This window comes from Pogoniulus pusillus, chromosome 31 (genome assembly GCF_015220805.1).
Source record: "Pogoniulus pusillus isolate bPogPus1 chromosome 31, bPogPus1.pri, whole genome shotgun sequence".
Classification (NCBI taxonomy): Eukaryota; Metazoa; Chordata; class Aves; order Piciformes; family Lybiidae; genus Pogoniulus; species Pogoniulus pusillus.
The window spans coordinates 8,876,924-8,901,723 of record NC_087294.1 but is presented as its reverse complement, the minus strand read 5'-3'; the positions used below and the strand labels follow the sequence as shown (position 1 = coordinate 8,901,723).

At 38.9% G+C, this 24,800-nt stretch overlaps 1 protein-coding gene across 10 annotated transcripts; it reads right to left on the bottom strand.

Moving 5' to 3' along the window:
• Window positions 1-263: 263 nt before the first annotated feature.
• On the bottom strand, window positions 264-24,799 carry BCLAF1 (BCL2 associated transcription factor 1). 10 transcript variants are annotated; one of them, XM_064169418.1, is made up of 15 exons: window positions 24,013-24,113; window positions 18,387-18,525; window positions 17,275-17,343; window positions 16,188-16,275; window positions 15,315-15,438; window positions 13,553-14,458; window positions 11,558-12,229; window positions 11,277-11,446; window positions 8,450-8,555; window positions 7,454-7,538; window positions 6,564-6,739; window positions 5,230-5,410; window positions 2,805-2,951; window positions 1,032-1,241; window positions 264-885 (listed from the first exon to the last, which is right to left on the bottom strand). In XM_064169418.1, exons 5-15 carry the CDS (start codon window positions 15,416-15,418, stop codon window positions 880-882), a joined length of 2,763 nt encoding a protein of 920 aa, XP_064025488.1. In that variant the 5' UTR covers window positions 15,419-15,438; window positions 16,188-16,275; window positions 17,275-17,343; window positions 18,387-18,525; window positions 24,013-24,113; the 3' UTR covers window positions 264-879. The 10 variants fall into 10 exon arrangements, 8 of the variants coding, with proteins under 8 accessions (XP_064025488.1, XP_064025485.1, XP_064025483.1 ...); XM_064169415.1 differs by lacking the exons at window positions 16,188-16,275; window positions 24,013-24,113 and adding an exon at window positions 24,485-24,799; XM_064169413.1 differs by lacking the exon at window positions 16,188-16,275.
• Between the last annotated feature and the right edge of the window lies 1 nt (window position 24,800).

Here is a 24,800-nt window from a genome sequence, read left to right as displayed (position 1 = left end):
TAAAAACTGTACCAAGTTATCCTTGACCCAAAAAGTACCTTTTAGTGACTAAGCAAATCACTAGTCTCCACAACTAATCTGTTCCAGACACAGGATACAGGAATCAACCTTGTTCTGATCAAGTGGTTCTGCTCCAGCTGCAAAGATGGGGGAGGGAACTTGTGTTCAGATCTCTTCACAAGTTTCTAACCAACAACAGGGACTTGGAAATAGGTTTCAAAACCTTACACTTCAGGAAGGAAATAATACACTTGAAACTCATGTTAGTATTTACGTACCTATGTATTTCTTAGTGACAACTTCACGCTGAAAGACAAATTTCTTGTGTGGAGTAAGTGTGTCAGTGATAAACCTGGATTCTATGTAAATGTTTTTCACGAACTAACATAAGTAAATCAGCATTTTGCACAAGTGTTTGCACTTACACTACAACTGGATAACTACGCTTATAAAAAGGCAACACAGTAGTAGTAGTAAGTTTATAAAAAATGCTGCTCCAAGATTTCAGGTGTGCAGAGCTGCAAGTTTACTTCAGAATAAAACACAGACATTAGGGAAGAATCAAAACTTTTAGAGTTGTACTTGACCATATATTTGAACAAAGCAGAATTACGCTGCATATAACAAACAGTAAAATTTCTTAAAAGTTGTTACAAATATTTTACTTTCTACCTGTACGATCATTAACATAGTTTACTATATCAAGATTTGTTTTTCTAAAGGCTTAAAACAAAAACAATCCCTCTAAACTACTTTCCAACAGTAAAATTTAAGTAAAATGCTTACATTCATTTAACAACAGAAAAAAAAAAAACCATATTAAAAATGTTGTGTGGATGGTGCAAGAGCTGCTCTTTCAGCTACAACTTTCTTCCAGGGTTATTCCTGTGGAAAGAAAGAAAACAGTCTTGTTGTAAACTGTTAATAATCAAATTCTGAAACCTTTTACAGTGATACCCCCAGAGACTCAAATGATTACCTGAGCTAACACAAGACAAACTGTCTAATATGCAGTTCACTAAACTTCTTACCTTTTCCTCTTTGCGTCTGTCTTTGTCTTCACTATTCTCAATTGTTTCTTCCTCATCTTCTACAATTCCATCCCCTTGATACTTGTCGTGTGTCCACTTCGGGCTGCTACCAGACTTTTTGAAGTTAAACCGCCCTCTGCCACGCTGGAAAGTACCACGGCCTCTTCCTCTTTTGGCCCAATAATCCACACCATCATCTCTGTCATCATGCTACAATAATACCAGACAAAGAGTAATGTCAGAACACCTCTCAACCGTACCCTTTAAAGATTAGTACTCTGTATCTAATTTATACATAGTAAATAACAATTAAGAGAACTTAAAGAGTTCAGATCATAATTCACAAAATACATTATGAGGTATATCCTTGGAATTCACGATGCTAGAATTAAAAACACAACAGTAAGATTGCTTTAAGAGCCCTTATCAGCTGTGGGTCTACGCAAACGTTTGAGAGTAACAAATTAGCTACATCTCTTCATCCAAAATAAAGAATTACTCACTAGTTGTAAGGGGGAAAGTGTAAAGGAGGAAGCTCTAGGAATCTGCCAGAATTTTAAGTGTAGAGATACAAGCTTTTTATATTTAAGGAAATGTAACTGAAGGCAGTATTTAGAAATCCTGCTTTACCTGTGCAACACAGGGCAAACGGAGTTTAAACTGTTTAAATCTGACACTGACAATCAACAGCTGAGCTTCTCAAGTTAGTAAGCTTAGAGTTTGACACAAGTTCTAAGAACCATTTTGTGCACTGCATGAACACTACAGTCTATTTAATATAGAAAAAGTTTGTATTTAGAAGAGTGAGGTACACTTGCTTCAACATCTGCCTTTTTTTACTTGTGATTTGGAAAGAAATCTGAACGATTAAATGCATACCATGCCTACATAAAACATCTTAAGAACAGTTAAAGGGTGGGGCTACTTTGGTTGAAGTTTTTATAGGTGAGGAAAAAAGGTTTAATAGTTACAATTATTTGTAATATTCTTAACCTATTATCACCTGTTGTTCTATGTTTATAGATCAGAAAATGCAATACATGTGAGGAGATAGAGAATTCCTTGTACAAACATCCAGTTGGAGCTGCATTATTTCTTGAGATTGCTTGTTAACATACTTGTGACAAACTAAAATGCTAGGAAGTCTAATATTCACTTCTTAACACTTCTCAATGGTGAAAATATCCTTACTAGTTTGCATTGTTAAGGAAATCAGCTGAAACAGAGGTTACACATTCAGTATACCACATTACTTACTGGATGGTTACATCAACAGCCCCCCCTTTCATAATCCAGACAGGAAAAAGAGACCAAAATTAAGGTGATTTTCTTGTGACTATCACACTAGCCAATGGACAACAGGAGGACTGCTAATAACAGTCAGCCTATATATATATCCACAATTATTGTCAGCTTTTCCTAATCTTTCCCTTCTGCAGACTTTTAGGAAAATCTGAAACATAGCTCAAATGCCGTACAGACAGAATCCAGGAAAACATAGAAGTCTTTCTTGCTGAGAATTTGTTAGTACCTCTAGTCTGAGTCTGCCTTCTTCCTCACTTACTGAGGAAAAGTTTTAGAAATGAATTCTGTGTCAGGCCTCAGTTATGGCCAGTCTGCCACAGAAAGATGCAAGAGAAGGAATACAGCAACCCTGACATTCTCACAGTGACATAACCGAATTCCCTGTCCATACATGCATGCTACTTCTACACTTGTAGAAAGTCTCAGAAAACAAAAGCATGCATTAGATATCGAGTTCTCCACACCCACCAAGAAGTATTTCTTGCTTTTTGGGGTATATTCAGGATCCCATTCCTCTTCCTTCGGTCTCTTCTGAAAAGTAGTATTTGAGTTGCTGGGACCAGTATTTGTTCCAGCAAAGACTCCTCTGGCTCTTCCTCTGCCCCTAATTCGAAACTGATTAACCAAGATATCATTTAATCCATTTACATAAAACCACAAAGAAGAGTTCAAGTTGTCTATTACTACAAATTCTCTTTGTGTGCTAAATTACAGTAACTACAAGTGTAAAACCATTTTCAAATTAATGCATTACCTTATGTAATATATTCAAGCATTCACCTTGAAATAATTACATTACTAAACTTAAATGAAACACACTTGAATTCTTGGCATAAATTCAACCATAACCACCAAAATAAATTTCTTTTGACTGCTAGTAAAACAGTGTGTGGCAACAAGAGGTCAGAAGACACTTCTGAAGCTGCTCACAGACAAAAAACCAGAGAAACTAGACTGAAAGAGGGAGAAAACTATCAGGGGGAAAAGAAAGGTCAGTTATGGAGTCAGTCATAACAGTTATGAGAGTGTGATTCCAGAATACATACAAACACTGCAGTTTCCAAATAAAGATATTCAATCTGTGTTACTGAAATATTTCCAATGAGATTCAGAAGTGTACTTTAGGCCAAATTAAATTTCAGATTAGTAACTTTTTTACTCAACAATCAATGGTATGTACTGCACAGAATAGCATTGCTTGAAGCAAAACGATAAGTCTCTGAAATAGTTTTTACAATGAGTTAATAGGATTTTAAAATGTTAAGCTAAAAAAGCCTTTTAAAAGTTTGGTGGTTGGTTTTGTTTTGGTTTTTTTTTAATTGCTTAACCCCAAACACCCTAAAAAGTAATAAAACTCAGTTCCCTTAGTTTGTAAATTTTTAGCTTGTAGAAAACATTAAACAAGAGTATAGCCTCCACTCAAGGTGAGGAGAAATGTTAGGTTGGGAAGACTGCTAAATCTTGCAGTTAATAAAGAATATGATTTCCATGAACAGCCGTAGTTAAAAACATGGAACTGAGTCTTCAGAGTAACTGTATAAAAAGCAACTGGGAATCCATTTCCTTTATTAATTTCTTTATGTTCCCAAACAGACTAAAAATTAAAAATAAAAGATGTAACTAGCTTGAAAGAGGCATTTATGCTCAAGCACTTCCAATGTTGAATTTATGCTGGATAGTTTTAAAACTACTCTGAAATCAGACTGAAAAACGCTTCAGAAAAGGGTCTTAAGACCTACCAAAAAAATTGAGGGCAAACAAAAAGAAAGACAAATCCTAAAAATTTCAAACTTTTAATTTTCTTCTAACTAGTTTTTCAGATGGAAGATTCAAACTTTAACTCAGGTGCTGCACACTTCACACGCATTTCACATGCCTTCATCTGTAGTTTAGAACTTATTTTATACTACTATAAACAATTTAAATGTACATTTATGCCAAAACAATGCCTTTTAGCATTGTTTAGGCTTAATTACAGGCTACTTTAAGGAATTACTATGCAAGTATGAAGTTATTTCTGCTCTTATGTAAGTCTATTTGTCAGTTTTTCTGCACCCAAACAGAATTTGCTTTTATGTGTTTTGTTTCAAGAATTTGTGCATTTGTTTTGTTGCTAGTTTTTTTTCCAGGGGAGGGGGAAGTGTTGATTGGTGTTTTTAAAGCGTTCCCTATCTTTTCAAGGCCACCTCTATTGATTCCTAGTCTTTCCTAATGCTTCTAAATTTCCCAGTTAAGTAATTACATTAACAGAGAATTTTAAAGTTTTACATTTTTTTCTGGAGACTAGAGTGGTCATTGTGTCACTTTCCAAATCACAATACAAAAAAACACATTCCAAAGCCAAATGAATGAGCTTTCGTGCTCATTATGGCTAGTCCAGGCAAAAGAAACACTGAAAAATAACAAGTATACCATCTCCTCTCCTTAATACAGCTGTTTTGAGGTTGATATTTAGTTCTACTGAGATTTGCCATTCCTATTTAACAAGTTGCGAGCATCACACAGGTAAATGGACAAAACTACACTGTAAATGACAGAGGAAAACAGAAGCTGCAGGAAAATAGGAGATAAACAGATCACAAGATTTAATCTTTACAGAAAGACAAACTTTCAGATACTGCTAGGAAACAACATAATTAGAAAAATGTTAGGAATAAGCAAGAAATATTTTTCCCACCCTTTCACTAGGGTCTCTAATGACATATTTACACACCAAGTAATTGCTAATGGGCAGTGCTGCAGAAAAAAAAAAAATCAACTTTTCAGGTTTGGTACAGCACATGAAAGAATTCAAAAATCACTGTTATGAATGAAATCCAGCATAACATTTTCTTATATTATTACTACTGGTGAAGCATTCAGAGTCTGGGGGAAGAGTAAGAGAGCAACTCACAAAGGTGCCCCTTGGCCTGCTGATTCCTGCAAAACCAGAGTACTCTTTCTGTTCATGGTGGGTTTTGAATTCTTCATCTCTCTCTTTCTTGCAATCCTTTTCTTCTCGAGAACTGGCAGAGGAAGAAGATGGGGAAGAAGATGGGGAGGAGCGAGCACGGTCTTGCTCTCTTTTTTGTTTACTGGAAAATAAAAAGATACACTGTGTGCTATTTTAAACGTATGAGATAGTCTGTAACATGCTATGCTAAAAAGGGTCTCTTAATACTTTATATCAAAAACTATCCCCTTCTGGTTATAAAGTCACATATATATGGTAACATATTTCAGATGTTAAAGGTGAGGTATACTTCCACTTTCCAGCCTCCTCTTACACATTTAAATGCACTAAATATATGTTACTGCTAGTGAGTTGGAAAGCAGCAGTCTGCAAACCGCAAACAAGTTTTTCTACATTTTGATGCCATCAAGAGATTCGATTACTTTTAAGATCTGCTTTTCTTCTGAGGCAGAAAGAAAGCAAACAGAAATCGAAGGGAAGAAAACCCTTAAGGCAAAGTTTTGCAGTAACTTTACATAATTCAGTTTGCACACTGTGAGAAGACATGGTGTGGGCTTCCCTATGCAGATGGCTATATGGAATTAGCCAGTGGTAGATAATGTGGATACCAAAGTCAGAGAGTAAATGGGAAACAGCATAAAAAATCATTGTATACACAGTACAAAGCAGGGAAAAAAGATCTACAGCAAGGCTTTTAGTAACCCCACAGTGGTATTAACTTGACCCAATTTGCAAGATTTTAGTATTCTATTCAAAGGAAGGTCATACCTGAAGTAACTCTTTCCACTGCTACAAAGTATCCACTGAGATATACTAACATTTTTTTTCTTAAAAACAGCCCACTGGCTTTAGACAAAAATAACAATTCCCCTTCTCACCCATGTTAAAACCTAAGTATCAGTAAGAGTCTCATACTCTGGGTGTTATGAGTTGAAAAAGTGCGGAATCAAGCATAACGAGCCAAAGTTCTTACACAAACTGTTTATAGAAATGTATTGCATTGAAGTCCAACCTCCTGATGTAGCCTGGATAATAGGACAGATTAATTTGTCATTTTTTTTTTCAGTGTTAGCTTGCTATTCCAAAGTTTTTGTCCTCATCCACCATAAGCCGTGTAAAAGACAGATAATACATATTTGCTGTAAAACAAATAATTTCAATTGTTTAAAATTTAAATGCTCCATTATACATTGAAAATTGAAAGCAATTAAGCTTACAATTACAAAAGGCTAATTTAGAAGCTAAAAAACTATATAGGGACTTCAAATATTTACCTGTCATCTTTATAAGATTTGTAATCCTTGTAATCTTTTGGAGTTTTCTCCCGCTTTCTTGACCCACTGGATTCCCTGGAACCCTTTGAGTCTCCTCGCTCTTTACTTCGCTCTTTTCTTCGTCGGTCAATGTCATGACGGAGATCAGCAGAATCACACTTTATTTTTTTATCTCCCTGTAAACAAATATATATTTTGGACAACACTTTCAAATAAAACATCCAGCAGAGAATTTGAACGAAATGGCAAGTTGTGCATCCATTTAAAAAAACAAAAAAAGCAGGACACAATTTAGCTGTTTCACAGAACAGAAATTGAACACCCTTTATGTGCAACAGCTAGATCTGAAAACAAAAACCAGCAGAACACTTCTGTTTCTAACAAGCATTCCCACCAAGGCAATTTGGCAGCTATTTTTGCATGCAGACAAACTCTAATGTATGGTTTAGAAGATGGTTCAATTATTCATTTCTTTTGGTGGAGTGGTTTTGACAGCTTTTTTTTGACCTCTGAGATTCAACCATACTACTCACTGTCCACTTCAGTGTTCTGCCCCTTATTCCCTTCTCTCCTTTGCTCTTGAGCCCCTAAGTGCCATCAAAACTAGTCAAGAAATGCCCAAGAACAAAGGAAAAGTGGGAGAAGACTTGACATTATACACTGTATGATTGCCAAAATGGGAAAACCGTTCTACATAAACTGGCATGTCAGTAACATGTTTTACTCAAAGGAAGAAAAACATTGCAAATGTTCCAAATGCAAGTAGTCAGACACAATAAACACAAGTGATTTTATTTATTTTTAGATGTAAACACACAGCTGAAGTTGAGATTTAGAGAGAAACACAATAAATTCAGTTTAGAAGTACAGATAGGACATTTAGAACCTACTTTTTGACTTTCTTCTTTAAAGACTCTCTCTTCACCTGCTAAACGGGTATGCTTCCTCAGGGTACTTGGAGAGATGTCAATCCTCCTAAATATAAAATAAAAGTAGTGTGCCATATGTGCATGTGACTGTAAATAGCCTCAGACAATTCCTTCAACATAAAACTGAGAAATACAGCATTTTTGCAGAACCAACTTTTGGCATACAAATCCCCACCATCAGACCATTATGAAAATTAAAGGACTTGCTTCTGGTCTGTGTGAAGTATGCTAAAAATGCAAATAGAGAAACAGGCAGTTTTTATTTTTCACATTTCAAGTACAGCTTTGTACATATGAAAAAAAAAGAGCTCAGAAGCATAGTCAGTTGAAAACCCATTACCACCACCCCATCTCCCCAGGAAGTCAGTAACACTATGACAGGGTGCTGCAAAGTCAAAAGTAACAGTTAAGAAAACTTCTAAAACTGCATACTGAATATAGAGGTAGTATATCCTCACATGCAACACGAATAGAGTACACTGAATCATAAAACCATAGTACATGATCAGAAACTACATCAGCATGCCTACCTTCTCACCCTTCAGGCTCTCTTTCAAAAAACTGCTGTAAATTAACACACACAAACACTAAAGTAGTATGAGATGGAGCATTTCACACTGAAGAATAAAGATGCATGTACAGGGCTTCTTTTCATCTTCAAGACATATGCCCCTCAATATTTGAGCACTGCATGTGAGAGAAGTAAATATATCCCAAATGAGATACAGAAGTAAGAGAAGATATCTGCTACAAAACCACAGATGAAGCCAGACTTGGCTCGGATGAGACCTCTTTAACAGAAGTGGGTTTGGGTGGGCTTTTCTGATATTTAGCATTTACACAGAAATTCAAAAATTACTCCACACAGATTAGAAAAAAATATTTTAGGTTCTCAGAAGAAATATTAGCAGCTGTTATTTGAAACACAAAGCATCTACATATGCAGTTAACATATACCTATGTATTTCTGGGCTCTTTTGCCGGGTGCAGTGTTCTTCAGTAGCTTTTTGATATGCAGTGAACCTCTCATTTAGGGTCATTCCAGCTGACTTGAAGTATTGCTCTGCAGGTAACAATAGAAAAACACTGTTTCATTAGATCGATTCAACTGACAGGTATTCTACTCCTCACAAAGGCAAGTAGCAGGCAAAAAACAGTACTTCCAATAAATCTATCAGGACAAGTAAATGTGACGTCTTCCCTAGGTTTGCACACTCTGTAACCCAAAAACAGTAACAGTGCACAGCGTGGCTGAAAGTCTGTTTACAACTAACTATGCTGTGACTGGATTAGATCTAATTCAAGCACCAGTTACTGATCAGACTTGCCCATTTTCAGTGACATTTTCCTCTACTGAAAGTGAAAGGAGCAGCTTCTTAACAGTTACATTTCGCCCGTGTGAGAAAATGAAGTTACTCTGAGTCATAAATACTTGCAATAAATATATCTTGCTATTCATGTCATCTTTAACTTAATTCACTGAAAACACTTCAGTAACATATGCTTCAATAACTACATGAATGGTCTAACAAGTAATTTCTTATAGGAATACACTATCTTGAAGTTGTGATGATATACGATCCAAGACAATTAACACACCTATCTGTAAATAAATTCATTTAAGCATCTGGCATCTTGGCAAACTTGACAACTGCTCTGACAAAGTTTCTCTTTCCTTCAGAGACAGTTATATAAGCAACAGCAAAACTCAGTTTTTAAACCAGCCCAACAAATGTTTAAATGCACTAGAGAAATACATAAAGTCATGAGCTATGAAATGTTACATATGAAGCAAGCTATCTGCTTAACAGGTCAACATACATCTGTATCAACTTACCGCCCGGAATCCAGTATTTGTCTCATAACCAACCATTAAAACTTGAAACGGCCACTACAAGGGTAGTGCCTCAATCATAATTCCACCAAACACAGGAATTTGAGCTAGCAACTCTGTTTTTATGCCATTTTTGCCAGGAAGACAGAAGGTTCAACTTTGCCTGTTTGGCATCTGTATCTTTCAACAGCTATTTTACTTTTGTAACATGGGTTTTGCCATTTCAAAACACATTCCAGGACCTAGTTACAATGAAAAAGAAAACATCACTGGGCATTTTCAGCTCTGCATTAATAAAGAGCTGTTCAGACTGGTCGCATCACACCAATAATGAACATAATTTCAATTTCTCAAAAGAGTTACTAAAATCTGATCACAGACCACAGTAAACTGGAAACTTAGAGAGAGGTTCTTCTTTCAAAAACAACTACAACTGTACATATTTTCTAATAACTTGACCAGATAGGCTGTTAAGCTGTTACATTTACCAGGTACTAGTTTAACACACAGACGTTTACAGAAAAACAGTCTATTCTGTGATCAACATGTGAGAGTAAGGAATACTATTTCACCTACAGCCTACATATATACTATAAGCAAAAATTTACTTATTGAGCAGCTCTCAGGCTGCGCTGTAAATCTCTTTACATACCAGCAAAATAGATACTTTCACAGCAAATCATTATACTCGAACAGCTGTCTCAAAAAGTTGGTTTTTAATCCCATACGTTATCATAATCTACTATTGTTGACTATTACTTTCTTCTTTATAATTCAAAATGCAGGAAATCATTTGGCATTAGGAAACTGGATTTTGCCAACAAAACGAAACTTTTAATTCAAGTTTAGCATATACTTCTACCACACAAATCTTTGCAATTTTAGAAGCTAAAGCATCTTAAAACACAATGCTTTCAGGCAGATATACTGAAACTGATCACCTAAACAAGTATTTTCACTTTTTCCCCCTTTGTATAATGATACAACAGAATTATTTTCACCAGAGATTCTTCCCTACTATCTCACTACACTGAACCCAAGAATAATACAACAGCCCAGTGAAATAAAGTGAGTGGTATGGGGATGGAAAACCACCTCCAAACAAAAAAAGTCCAACAAAAAAATGCTCCAAATAATCTCATTGAATTTTAATGAACTACCTATTTTTCCATCAGAAAAATATGACAGGACACAAGACCTAAATGAGATATATGTGCTTTGATGGTTTGTTTTTAGTGGGTTTTGGGGTTGGTTTTTTTTCCCATTGTTGTTAATATTTCTTTGGTTAGAGGTTTTTGAGTGTTTATAGTATGCAACATCCACTACTGTTAAATCAGAAAATAATTAGCATATAATTAATGTAACAGATGTTTATTTATCCACTGCCAAGTTCCTGTAAGTGAAATTCCTGGGCTCAGCACTACAAAACTGTCAGTAGGAATAAACAGCACAGTGGATTTTCATATACTTTAGAGCACATTTTTTTCTTAAATTTCATTATCAGAAAAATACTAGTAAGAGCCTAGAAATGAGCTACAGGGTGGTCTAAAAGGAATGCCATTGTACCTGCAGTGCAAAAGGCACCAGTCTGCCAACACTGCACCACTTAACATAAAAGTGTATGTTAGAAGCATTAAACTAAGAAAATATTGGCCAGTGTAGTACGTTTTAAGCTACACTGCAAAATTTCAAACTTCATATGCTACTTAGACTCAAAAATTTATCCACAAACAGTGTAACTGCTGTTATTACACTCTACACTGCTTGAGATTTTCTGTACTAGCTTCTGTGGGTATTAATTTTTAAATTATTTTTATGTCTACTCAAAAGAAAGCAAGTCTGACTAAATCAGCATTAGAAGAGGGCTGAAATCTTCCTGTACTAGAGACAGCAAACAGGCATAAATGAAGTTGCCAGGTATGTGTTTGGTACAACAGACTGAATACGTACCTTTGACATGATGAACCAACGACACAATGTGCTGAATAAATGACTCTGACGTGCTTTTGCTGGCCTGTGGCAACTTAATGTGGTCAAAGATGGATCGGAACTCTTGCTCCTTCTTGACGGAATGGACAAGTGTGCTAGCAAGCAGCCTGTCTTTAGTCAAGGAAGCAGGTCTAAAAACGCATCAACAACAAGAGACACACAAAAAGAAACCACCAGTTTAAATAAACACGAATGATACTGCAGGCAGGCGGAGAACCACACTGTAAAGTAGAATAATTTACCTATTGGAATCATCAAGAGGTACCGGTGCCATTTTGAGTTTAACTTCAGGGCGGTGGGAATCACTGGCTATCATTTTGATCCTAAGTGGGCTCTCCTCTCTGAAGGTGGATTTTTCTCTCGCATCCAGATTCTTGTGTAGAGGGGGACTGTAATCAAAGAGTTCTTTGAGCTTTTCAGACTTTACCTGCTCGGGTGACTGAGCTTCTTTCTTCATCATTAGTCTCTCAGAACTCTTGTCTTCTTCCTTGTGCTTATCTTTTGTTGCACTAGGCCTTTCCACTACATAGCCAGTCTCTTTAAGCTTAAAACTTTTCTCATCTCTAAATCCATCACTCTCTCTATTGCCCTTGATTGACACTTTAGACTTGTATTTGGTTCCTTCCTCCTCAGCATTCCGATGAGACGCAGTAGGAAAATTTTTACCCTGATCTGCCAGGACAGATTTTCTGAACTGTCTGTAATCCTCTGTCTCCTCTGCGTCCTCCCCTTCAGAGTCATTAAACTTTTCTTTCCCAGTCTCTTTATCAACGAAAAAATCTAAAGTTTCCTGTTCCTCCCATTCCCTTTCTCCCTCTGTCCTCCCTTTTTCTGATCCTCTCTCCTTCTGGGCCTCCTTCTCCCTGGTATTACCCCTATCAAGCAGGTATACTCTAGACTCTTCATCTGTGTACCTGTGGATAGCAAAGAAGAGACTGGTAACTGTCGATTGCTTTCATTTCAGTTCACTTGCATTCCCCTTTTTGCCAATCCCACAGCAAGAAGAAAATCCATGCCCCTGAGCAACTCAACTTTAGCATACAAAGTTTCATACACTATTAACACTGTACCCAGTCATTCACGTACTACTGCAGGCAGATTATAATGCTTTTCTGTGAAACACCTAGAAATTATCTGCTTGAGCCTACTACAAAAGCTAGTAGCTGGTTTGCTTTTTTTCTCTTTCTTAATCAGTACCCAGTTTCACATCATTTTACACCAATCATTACATCCATCAAATTCACATGAAATCTTATAATGCAGATTGCAAACATTTCTAACACAGTTCCAAAATCTGGCACAGGTTTAATGCTTTCACTACACTGGGTACAAACAGGGAACTTTTAGAAGGCAGCTCTCCAAAACACAAACACATTCATAATTATTGCAGTCACTGCCTTATCTATACACCACAGGTCCCAATACATTCAGCAACTCTGATATATCTAACCCAGGAAAAGTCACACTTTTGCTCTAAGAAGTGTATTTTTATACTGTCTGGACAAAATCATTCAAAAGCCTACACTGAAGTGCCTAGAGTCACAACTTTGCTTATAGAATGAATTACAGGACAATCTGCTGAAGTGTAAGTCACATTAGAGCGACCGTCTACTGTCAGTAAGAGTTTTATAACTTTTATAAACTACTATGGTCCTAAACATTTTAAAGAGTAAATTTAAGAATTTAGTATTTAATTTCAAATATGTTGTCTTTCACATCAACAGAATTATGTGCCAAGAATACTAACATCCACTCTCTTTCATAAATAATGCAAGTCTAAGTTTATTTCCACCGCAGGATTAGCAATTGATGCTGTTTACCTTAACAAAGAAATCACTGCACATCTGCATTTTCAGACTTCCAGAAGACTTGCCTTTCAAACTGCATGAAGCACTAAAATTTTACAGTGCTTGGACAGAACTCACTATCAAACAGGCAACTCTGATTTACTGGTTCAATGAATGTTTTTTTCTTAATATTAAAGAGTGTGCAAGAAAATGCACCATAATGGAAAAACACAAACCAGTTTTTCCCTATCTCCATTAGCTAAAGGCCAAGAACGTGAAGCATCTCAAGACGAACATGCTTGTTTCAAGCTCAACTACAATCAGACTAAAATTAGCAGTATTTATTTTATAGTATTTCATATTGCATTTTCCAAGGCACAATGATGATGTTTTCAAAACTCTAAGATGGCATTTTAAGAGGTACCGTTAGGCTTATAATTCGATTCTTACCTTTTCATAAACTTTCCACCTTTTGCAGTTTCCTGTTCACCACCCTCTGGATAAAATGACCGCACTCGGGTCTCCTCACGGGGAGCATTCTGTGATGGGATTGTCTTTGCAGGGCTTCTCCTCGAAGGAATATGATGCAATGGGCTATTCTGAGAAGGACTGTAACGGCTTGAACCATTTCCAAGAGAACCAGAGCCAGACCTCTCAGGACTATGCTGAATGGAATGGGAATGTTGAGGTGTGTCCTTTGCCGAGTGGGCTGTGCTAAGCAAGGGGGCATCAGAGCAAGATGAACTCTGACTAGGTGGGGTGGCAATAGAAGGACTATGGGGTGACCTTGGACTGTTATCATACGCTGAAAGGCCAGGCCAAATGTCGCCAGAAGCTGCTGATGATTTGTTAAAGTCGTCAAGAGACTCTGATGGGTCATGTTCAAATGTATCTTTCTGTTCATCTTGTGACTTATTTTTCAAGGGGCTGTCTTGTAAAGGAGCCCCTTCAGTTTTCTTTGCCTGCTTTTCCAGAGATGCTCGTCTTTTGGAAGAGACGGGTGATTTGCTGTATGGAGATGAAGAACGAGATGAAGAGGACCTTGGTGACCTGGAAGATCTGTAAGATCGACGAGATCTGCTCCGGGACCTCTGGGAAGACACAGACCTTCGTTTTGGACTTCTGGAACGTGAGCGTCCGCGTCTAGGGCTTCGGGAGTGTCTTCGGTTCCAGACCGGCCTATAGCCTCCACGGTGGTATCTACCACCTCCTCCTTGATAATACCCTCTACCTCTTCCTCTGTAACCATAGGGACGTCTCATTCCTCTATTATTTCTGTAATCTCTGCGATAATCTCTAGAATAAACACGATCCCTGCTGCGAGATCGTGAATATGTCCTGGATCGAGACCTAGAACTAAAATTAAAAAGCAAATGTTAACGTTTGACAATGAGAGAACTACAGAAAAAAAAAAGACAACACTGAATGTCAGATTTCTCAAATGCAGTCAGAATGGAAAAAGAAGATGATTAGCAGTCTTAAAGTAACTTCTCCTATCTATCTTCATCTATGAGTTTGGTTTCAAAGGATTTTAATATAAATGTCCATACTCCTAAGGACTGTGAAACGTAGACAGCAGCATCACATAACTTAGACATTAGCAGTCCCGGTGGCCTGTCCTGCCATTTTATTAGAGATCACTTCAGTTCCTCAGTCACCACGGTTCACACCTGGAACAGGAAGTTACAAGACTGCCACTTTAATATACTGGCCTGTGGACAGCAGCTGAGACAGCAGTAAAGTTTCAATTCAGCTGCTACCTTTATGGGAGATAGTCATGTCCACTAGTCAGAAAGCTAAGTAAAAGGCTGGAAGTAACTGAGAAGACAAGATATATCAAAGCTTATCTGCTGAAGCCTTAAGTTACTCAAGACCTCAAAAGTTGCATGAGAAAAACAGAATTAATTCAGAGGTAAAGAAACTGGACAAAGAAAATACTATGAGGAGGCAGAAAAGAGAATCAAACAAGCTGTAAGTCACAAAGAACAACCAGCATTTTGAAACTATCCTGAGATACAGGAAAAGACGAAAGAGCCAAGTGTTTAATAATCAAAGTAATAGAAATCACATTGAAAGCAGAATTTACCTACTGCCAAAGATGAAATAAGATCTCAGGCTCAGTTTTGCCTCAGCATCATGCAAGTAAAAATTAATTTCCAGACAAAGGCTAATACAGTAAACAAACTTTCCATGCAGTAGGGTATCAATTTACCTGTATCTCTTTTTTCTAGAATGTGATCTTGATCTTGACCTGGAGCTGGACTGAGATCTGGACTTTGATCTTGAAGAATGGGATCTAGAGTTAGATCGACCCATTTTTTCCAGTAGATATGCTCCTTCCCAAAAGGAAAACAGTGAGAGTGGAGGGAAAAAGAAAACACCAATTTAGAGTTCACGCCAATCATATAAATGATTTTTATATGCTAAAAGTAGGATTAGAGTTACAGAATTTCCTGAAGACACAATAAAGATACTTGTTATTAAGAGCTCAAATAACTTTTAAAGACTTTATCATAGCTAGAGTACACACAGTTTGTCTAAAAAGATAAAGCATAACAGTAAAGCGTTTCCCAGACTGAACTGCAAATGGATCCTGTAGAAGGAAAAAGGGAGCAATAGGAAAATACCATTGATGCAAATCAATGCAAGAAATAACATTGTCTGAACAATTACACAAACTTCTTGTCATTTTTGTGCTTTGTAGTTTTCTTGCATTTTCAATGTCCAATCCTTCTCTAGAAGGATTTTACAGTTCTCTACAATGCACTTTTTGCCCTGAATTACTCTCAACTAAATTGTTGGCTTGAGCCAGGAGTACTACTTCTCTTAACCACATGCACTCAAGCTAATCACTCTGATTCGATTTTCTACCAGTCAACATGCCCACCCTATGTCTTTTTGGGTTAACTTTGCTTTTGAAACATCCAGTTAAGTTGCAACAGAAATTCAACATTTTTTCAGCTCAAATTAAGATATGAAAACTAAAATTGTTTATAAAACAATGAGTCCTGAGAGAAAATACTTATCTAGAGTGATTTTATGTATTTATAATTAATTAGTGCTAAGCAGAAAAAAAAATACACACCTTTTCCTTTTCAGATCAGTGGCTAAAAATCCCCAATTTAATTAATAAACACTTTCACCCATTACCATTTTCTTTTGAATTTGCCCAGCTTCAAAGAAAACAAAAAGGTCACATTAGACAACCTGAATATAAACTGTGAACAACTACACATTTTCACACCTTTGTACGCTCAGTAATTATAATTGCTCAATAATAATTAAAACCAAAATGAAAATATATAACATTTAGTTTTTGTACCACAAGCAAGCATAAAAGCCAAAAATTATTATATTGAAAATATAATTCCAACACAACAAGCACTTTCAGTCACAATGTACATGCTACCTGGCTGATATTTTAATTATGTAAAGGCAAATAGAAAAAGAACTTAGAAGTCAGTAAAATTTTATAGATTGCAGACATATATAACACAACTCAAAATAAAAAAGTAGACCAACCCTCCCCTTATAAACTGGCCCTTCCTGCCTCATATGAATTTCCCCATGCAGTGCAAGAGTTTGCATGGCCCCAGAGACATAACCTCATCTGAGACTAACCCTGGGAAAAAAATTAACCTATCTTTCCATTTAACTAAGAAAAAAATATTTACCTTGAGAGAAGAACATATTGAAATCTATCTTTTATTGGATTCTTCCATTAAAAAGATGGCTTCTAATTCATTGTATTCAACTAAATTCACAGAAAATGGCTTAGAATCTCTTAGGCTCGTTTACTCATAGGCAACATAAACTCAGAGGTTTTAAACTGTTGTAAGACATGAAGCATTTTCCAAGACAGACAGGAAAAAAAACACTCTTTTGTTGCTACTACAACCAATTTTCAGACCAAACTTCAGATGTACAATAAGTTTACAATGCAATCCAACAAAAGCTTGCTTGATTTCCCTTTTATTCAAGATTCGCAACCTATATACCACGTGTGCATATATACTGTACAAGAGCTGACCTTCACAAGAGATATACTGATTTCACAAAGTTTAATGTATTGTCATTACTGACTGCAAGCACATATTTTACAGAAAAAAAATCTCATTTTAAATGGTTGAGTTAGATCAGAATATTTAAAAACAGAATTAAGTTAATCTTACCTCAAACCGTTAGTTTGTTGAAGCGATTAGTTCAAAACTCTTTAATTGTGCTCTCAGCAATACTGATCCCTATAGAACAGAAAAAAGAGACAGTCAAAACCATGAATTTTTATGAAAGGGCAAGTAACAGCTTTACCTTAAGTCACTTCAAAGAATCTGTTTATCATGAAAACACAACACATAAGAAATGGCAAATTTCCTTTTGGACTCAGTGAAGCTGCATGTTAAGACTGAAGTAGCTCGAGCTAGCCACTGTCAAGGGGAAAATCTTATTCCCCTTCCATATATGATCCATCCTCTTCAACCTTGCTTTAAGGATTGTATAACGCACTATCCTCACCTTTACAACAACACTTCACCCTTTCAGGTACTTCAGTGAGAAGGCTCTTGACACCCAGAAATCACTTTCATATGGCTAGGTTACTGATCTGACTTAATGAAAGGTCAAATAAGTCCCAGAAATGGATTACAGGGGAAAGAACAGCAAGCAGCCAGGAAGAAGGGGCAAAAAGGACAGCAGAGTAGCAAACTGTTTCACCAGTTTGAACTCTTAACATACAGCTTTGCACTTAACTAGTGCTATCTGTTTGGAGAGGAAAAAAGAATGGATAACAAAAAGGTCTCTTCTGCAGCATTTACAGAAGCATTACTCTGTTAAACCTTCTTGTTTAAAAGGCATACATATATGAGTTTACCTAAATAGCTGACATTTTCTTCTTCAAAAATAAGCTCTTCTACAAATACATAGAAACAGAGCACAACTGTAATAATGAAACCAGACTCAAAAGCAAAAACTTTTCAGTGGCCTCAGTTTATTATTATCTCAAAGCTTTAAGACTACATGAACATTTGTAGTCCAATTCAATATTAAGCAAATTTTCCAGTTCCACTCAACCAACTCAGAATGTTGTCCCAATGCAATACAGACAGGGTGAATCTCCCAGAAATTCTGAATCTCAATAATTTAGTCATTAAAGCCAAAGTTGTAAGACATCCACTGCTCATAAAAGACACTTTCACACTTGTTCACAGATGTTTTCAACGTTTTCTTCATGTACACGAAGAAATATAGCACTTGTGTTCAGAAACACTGCTTTCAAAAGTCCACTTACCATTCACTAGTAGTGACCAAGATATTTCCAATTTCTACAAAATATATGCTTTAATAAGATTATGTTTTTACTTCTCATCATCAGCAAGCATGAGTCTCTGAAGGAGCACAGTAGTGTATCGGACCATTTCAGATCTTGTCTAGACAAAAGGTGAGATGGTATTAGCTAGCAAAGATTAATTAAGGCATTCAGAAGTCTAGTACAGAAAACGTAATACAAACTTCAGCTAAATGGTTGAAGTTCAATCCAAGATCTTAAACCAGTATTTAAATAACCTCCACTTCTGACTTCTAAAGCGAGTTTGTTGATCTTTTCTGAAATCCCAGATCTTAATTTAGACAAGTCTTTAGATCCTCGGGATATGGAGCAACATAGTTACTTTACCTTTAAAACTTCTAGGCAGAAGGTTTAAATTACTATAGCTTAAACTCTGGCAGTCACTTCATCACAGTTTTAGGAATTCAATTAAGGTGAGCAGTAGCTACACATTTTTTTCACCCTGTTAAACAGCTGTTGGATATACCACATCCAACTCTGGCAGCTAGTCTTCTTCCTAACCTCTTTTTGTTATCATTAAGAAGAACATGGATATGACATCTTTAAAGAAAAATGTTTTTTAATAGATAACTTTAACTATTAAAAATTAAAAGAACAACTTAAACTATTTGCAGCTTTTGTTTCCATTTGATCGTAATAGATAAAATGTTGACAAAAAAACCCTCATTTTCTAAACCACTTTCATTAGAACAGAAAAGACTACACAGACAAAACTCCATTCAAAAAAGAGCTGTGTAAACATTCTCATGATATGCAAGAATCTAAAATTTTATTAACCTCTATCAAAGCCAATTTAGAATAGAAGAGTGGTAGATAAAGGAATATGCAGGAGGCAGCTCCTTTATAGCAGTAAACGTCTACATGCTTCACACTTTTGCAGAAGTATACATGGCTCTGAAAGCATCACAACCACAAAACACTGTTTCATGATACGAAATAAAATTACCCATGCTTTCTGTGCTCGCTGTCAGTCTGTGGTGGGTAAGGGCACGAGTAGTAAAGAACTAAAAACAAGTGGTAAGCATCATATGTTGTTACATAACATCATCAATCACGAAATCAAAAGACTAATTGCCCCTTTCACTTCAGTGCAAAAAAGCTTACTTCTGGACTAGTCTCAGAAGAGATCCAGAGCCTGCCAAAAATGTATAATAAGAAAAGATGTCATCACCAACACTAAACATTGTTGAGAGGACCACAGCTGCTAGGATCACAGTCTATGGCTGAAATATCAGGGCTGTAATCCATATGCTTTTTTCAACTAAACCTTCTTTTTCTCTTGCTTTCTGTCCTAAATATGTGAAAGGACGATGGGTTGGCTCTCAGCCACTCAGCTGTTCTCTGTGTTAGAGAGTCTGGATATAACAAAGGAAGGTGCTGTAGCTCCACAGTACTTCAATTCAGAATAAACTGGCATCACTAGTTTAAAGAAACAGTACAATCTGTCCTATCCTTTGTTCCCTAACATTCCTCTCTTTTATGCCACAGCAAGTATTTCGGGAGCCCCATAGTGAATTAGATCAGAAGACAGATATAAACCACATGGATTAGTTTCCATACAAATTATTTTTCTGATATGGTTCATGACAGCCCCACAAACATCTGAGCCAAATCAGGGAAGTTGCAATAGCAGCCAGGACTGCTTCTTTCCATCAGCAATAACAGACAAAAGGAACCACTGTAGTAGTTTAAGGCTTACTGGAAGATTCCAGTAAGATAAATTACACTGAAGTGATAACACATGAGATCTTGCTGGATTTCTGTCTAGGGGGAAACAAGAAGGTGGCTTTTGCCCTTTCTGGGCTTTCTTTGCATTATTTTTAAATTGTAGATATATGAAAATATATTTTGCATATATGCTTGTAAATTTAGCTTGCTGTAAAATAATGGCTTTATTTTACTTCCAAGATGTCTGAGCTGGTCTAGTAAATTTTACTGAAGGTAGGGGGGAGGAATTTCCCAACCCACCACAACCACAAACCTTAATGCAGAAACCCAGACATACAGGTCAAAAAAAAAAAAAAAAGTCCACTACCTGTCACATTCATGAACAAAAAGGAAGCCAAGAGAAATGTTTCTTAACATGACATCAGGATCTTTGAGTGTCTTAAATCAGTCTCAGCCAGCAAGTGTGACCGTCGAGCAAAATCAAGACACAACAAAAATCAGTCATCCCACTGCAACCAACACAACAATAAATGTCACCGTTAATATTTGCTATGGTTAAAAGAAGAAAAGCAAATAAAGCGCACCTTCCAATTCCTTTTAAACATTATTTTAGAGAATCTTTACTACACCACTGATGTTAGCCTTCTCAGAATACAGACTGTAGATGCAACACATAACTAAAAAAGTTCCACACCACATCGAAGTTCTTTTAAGATGTTCTAGGACAGTTATCCATCCTCACTTAGACTAGCAAAACACTGCTTCCTATAACTTTATTATTTTAGCTGTTCTTCTGTTACACTTATTTAGCAGTACACATTTCTCTTGCTTAAGCATTACTTGAAAGCTGTCAGGAAGATTTAAATCAAAATCTTGTTAAAGTCATTAACAAGCTGTTGCCAAAATGCATCTCCATTCAGATATTTGGGCTTCTAGAGAAACGAGGATTATACAATGAGGACAAAGCAAAAAGATAGGACAGTCTTGAAGTGACCCCACAGAACTTGAAGTGTTTTCTCATAATACATATGCTGAACTAAACACCAGCTTATTGAGACACCAAGGTAAGCATCAATTTAGTGCCTGCACAACTGCCAAGTTTTCTGATCCATGCTTTACCTTCTAGACTGCTGTTTTCTTTTTTAAAATGCTCACAAACTTAATAGCAGCACATCATAAGTAAGAATAGGATGCATTTGATTACTGACTGTAAACCTATCTCACTCAGATTATCAATGCCTAGAATCTTACGAATACTAAAATATGAGGAAGATTGGGAAAGCATTATCTTCCATCTATTTTATCTTCTTGATATATAACATAGCCTTCATAATATCCAAAGCCAAAACAGACCCATACAAAAATTACATTTAAGTCAACTGTAACTGTAAACCATACAATGCCGTTTTCCCCCCCCCAGTAATTTTTTATAGAAAACAGTACAAAATATTTGCAAATTAAGTCAACAAACAGCATCCCAGTAACAATAAATCAGCTCTGCAAAACCATCATGTGATTGGTAGTTATCTTTATGCAATATGACTGGAAAACAAAAGCATGCTCTTCCTCCAACTGAAAATGAAGAAACTGAAGTGGCTATTTCTAAGAACTCTGTCAACACACACAAAGGAATTAGCATGCTTTTGGCTAAACATTTTTGTATAACCATTCTTGTAACTTTTTTGGTTAGCGTTTTAAACAATGTGCTTTCATATGCCCTCACACAGTGATTTCCACAATCTTTTTGCTACGAATCAGCTGAGTAGGCTGCTGCAGAAATGTGTACCTTCCCCTCCCTCATTTGTTCTGAGACCGATATTCATACAGGTGAACTGAAGTAGTGATCTAACCCAGAAGAAAACTACTCTAGACAAAATGACAAAGCTGACTTTTCGGTTTCATCACTTCCAAGATCCCATATACCACAAGGCTGCTTGGAAGCCAGCACCAGCACAATGAACAAGACATCAATGGACATTTCCAGAACACCGTTGGGAGAAACTCTTCACACGCATAAACTGTATTCAGTTGTAACCCAGATGTTTACTTTGTTTAGTAGTTTCTATTGCCTATCTCCACTTCTTCTAAAGAAGCTTCAACTGTTCTCTGGCATTCCTCAAACCCCTAGACCACAATCTCTCCTCAACAGCCAGCGCAAATCTAATACCTCCAAATACCTGCACCCTAGCTCCAAACAACAGCTCCCTGCTGACTCTTTATGCAACCAGTTGTTTTCTGCATCGCCAATGGCAACAGGCCTCTGCCCATGGTACGTGCTCCCTTCTACTTCCCCCAGAAAAGATTCCTTTAGCCACAGCCTTCACCTGATGAACGACTCTACGCAGCCAAGCCCACTAAGGACTTGCTCATGCTACAGAGCCAGTGCTCAGGAGAGAGGCAGTCACACTCCAAGTACTGATATATTTAACACATTAAATCTCTTCTTGCATCTCAGTACAGACTATCAGTCAACATCAAAAGAAACTAGTGGGAGCAAGCAATTCCTATCATCCTCGGCACAAGCTGCATGTGCTTGGAGTACACCAAGAACCCAGAGTATCAACCCTACCCTATTCTCCCTGCTATTGTATAAAGCGACGAGCTTATCGAAGGGAAAAAAAGGAGAAAGACAACAGCTAGACAGCATTTTCCTGTAACGCTGCACTTCTCAATCGAACCTTCCCACACCAAGCACAACTGTTCGTATGTTCTCAAACACTTTTTATAAGCCAATCATTACTCAAGCAGTGGCTACTTGCAGTGTCAAGAACTCCTTTGTTTTACATGTCCCTGGGTCCTTCTGTGGTAAAATTTACCTGCTACAGTTAAGGCAAAACTCTGATCTCAGATATAAACAGGTGACAGGTTGTACTGACTTGGTAAAGGATCACCATGACACACAAAGCAAGCGAGATTTTCACAAGAACTAAAAGCAGAAAGCAGAGGATTTACAAAGCAAATGAGAAATAAGGGACAAAATCCTGCAACATAATAAACACCAGCAACAAAACAGCCCCTTCATGAAAGCGCATGTAGTCAAGCCCAGCCCCTCAGCAGCTATTGCGAGCATTTCTAAACAGGCCAATTAACGCACAGAGAGGCAAGCAGCAGCAGGGTATCGAAGACACGAGCACCTGAATCGCAGTCATGCCCGAAGGGAAGTTTCTCCAACCGGCTAATGCAATATGGGGAAGCATCCTTTCATCCCAGCACCGTTTCCCTCCTTAAAGTCACACCCGTGAGAATAACGGGGAGATTTTCTATTCCTGTAACTTGTGCTGCACGGCAATCCCCTCGGGCCTACCTCCCACAGGGTGAGCGGAAAGACTGCAAACCCAGGACGGCCAGGGTGGAGGCCCAGCGGGACAGGTCGTTCACTCCGCACCTCCTCCCGCGGTGTGCTTTCTGATGCTGCGAACATCCAGATGCAGCTCTGCGGCCGCCTCCCACCCCCCAAAGCCCTTCCCTCTCTACCTTTAGTGCCCGGGGTGCCGACACCGGTTCTGCCCGAAACCCGCAGGACGCGGCGGCTGCTGCAGCCCTCGTCAGGGCGGTGAGGGCGGCTGCCCGGCCCCTCAGGGAAGCGCCTGTGGCCGCCGCCTCAGGGGCTGGCGCGGACGGCGCGGGAGGGGGAGCGCCGAGGATAATGGCTGCGGAGCGCCGAGGTCACGCGGCGGGAAGGGCGGGACGGCGCGGCGCGCGGGCACCGCGCGACCACTGGGGGAGGGGAAGCGGGAGGTGCGGCCGCGCGCGGGGGGGGGGGGGGGGGGGGGGGGGGCGGGAGGCAGGGAGGAGAGGCGCGAGGGCCGGCTCGCGCTCAGAGCCCCCCCCGCCACTTCCAGCCTCCCCGGGGCCGGCTCGGCCGCGGGTACCCCGCAAACCCTGACAGCGGCTCCCTCACCTCACCGCTTCCTCAGCTGGCGGACGGAACTACCGGGGCCTGCTCCGCTATGGCAGCTTGGCGGCCATTTCCCGTCTGGCTGGAGGAAGAGACGCGGGGCCCACAGGGAAAAGGAAAAGCCACCATAGAGAGCTGAGGGCGGCCCCGCCGCGGGGCGTCACTTCCGCCCGGGGCGGAGACACGCCGCACCCCCTCACCGCTTCAGCGCCATCTTGGGTTTGGGTAGCAGGCCGCAACGAAGATGGCGGTCAGCGGCGCCGGTGGCTGCCTGCGGGCCGGACCTGTCCCTGTGTCCCAGGGGAGCTAATGGCTCTTCCCTACGTCCCGTATACTGTTCTACAGCTGGGGGCTCCGTACCCCTCCGGCTGCAGGTCTTGACTCCTTCCGTACTGCCGCGGCTGAAAGGTGTCGTTTCTGCCCCCTCGCAAGAGTCGTGTGAGGGGTTGGGGCCCGACAGCCGCTGCCCAGTTACCTGTCGGGCGGAACGCGCACCCATCCACCAGAGCTGCTCGGAAGGGATGGTCTGTCGAGCGAAGCCAAAGCAGCGGACCACCATCCAGCGGCATTTGCCTCCGCAGCTCCGGCGCAGCAGGAAGGAGGTCGCGTAGCCGCGGTGCTTTACTGCAGCGGCTTTTGCAGCAGCTGCGTCGCGTTTGCTTGCAGTGCAGCAGCGCAGCGTGGGGGGGAAGCGTGCCCGGGGTGTGTGTGCCGCCGGGAAAACGCAGCGCAGGCCTGGGAGCGAGCGGTGCTCGCTGGTACACGGATGCGAGTCGGCTGAGAAGCCTCGT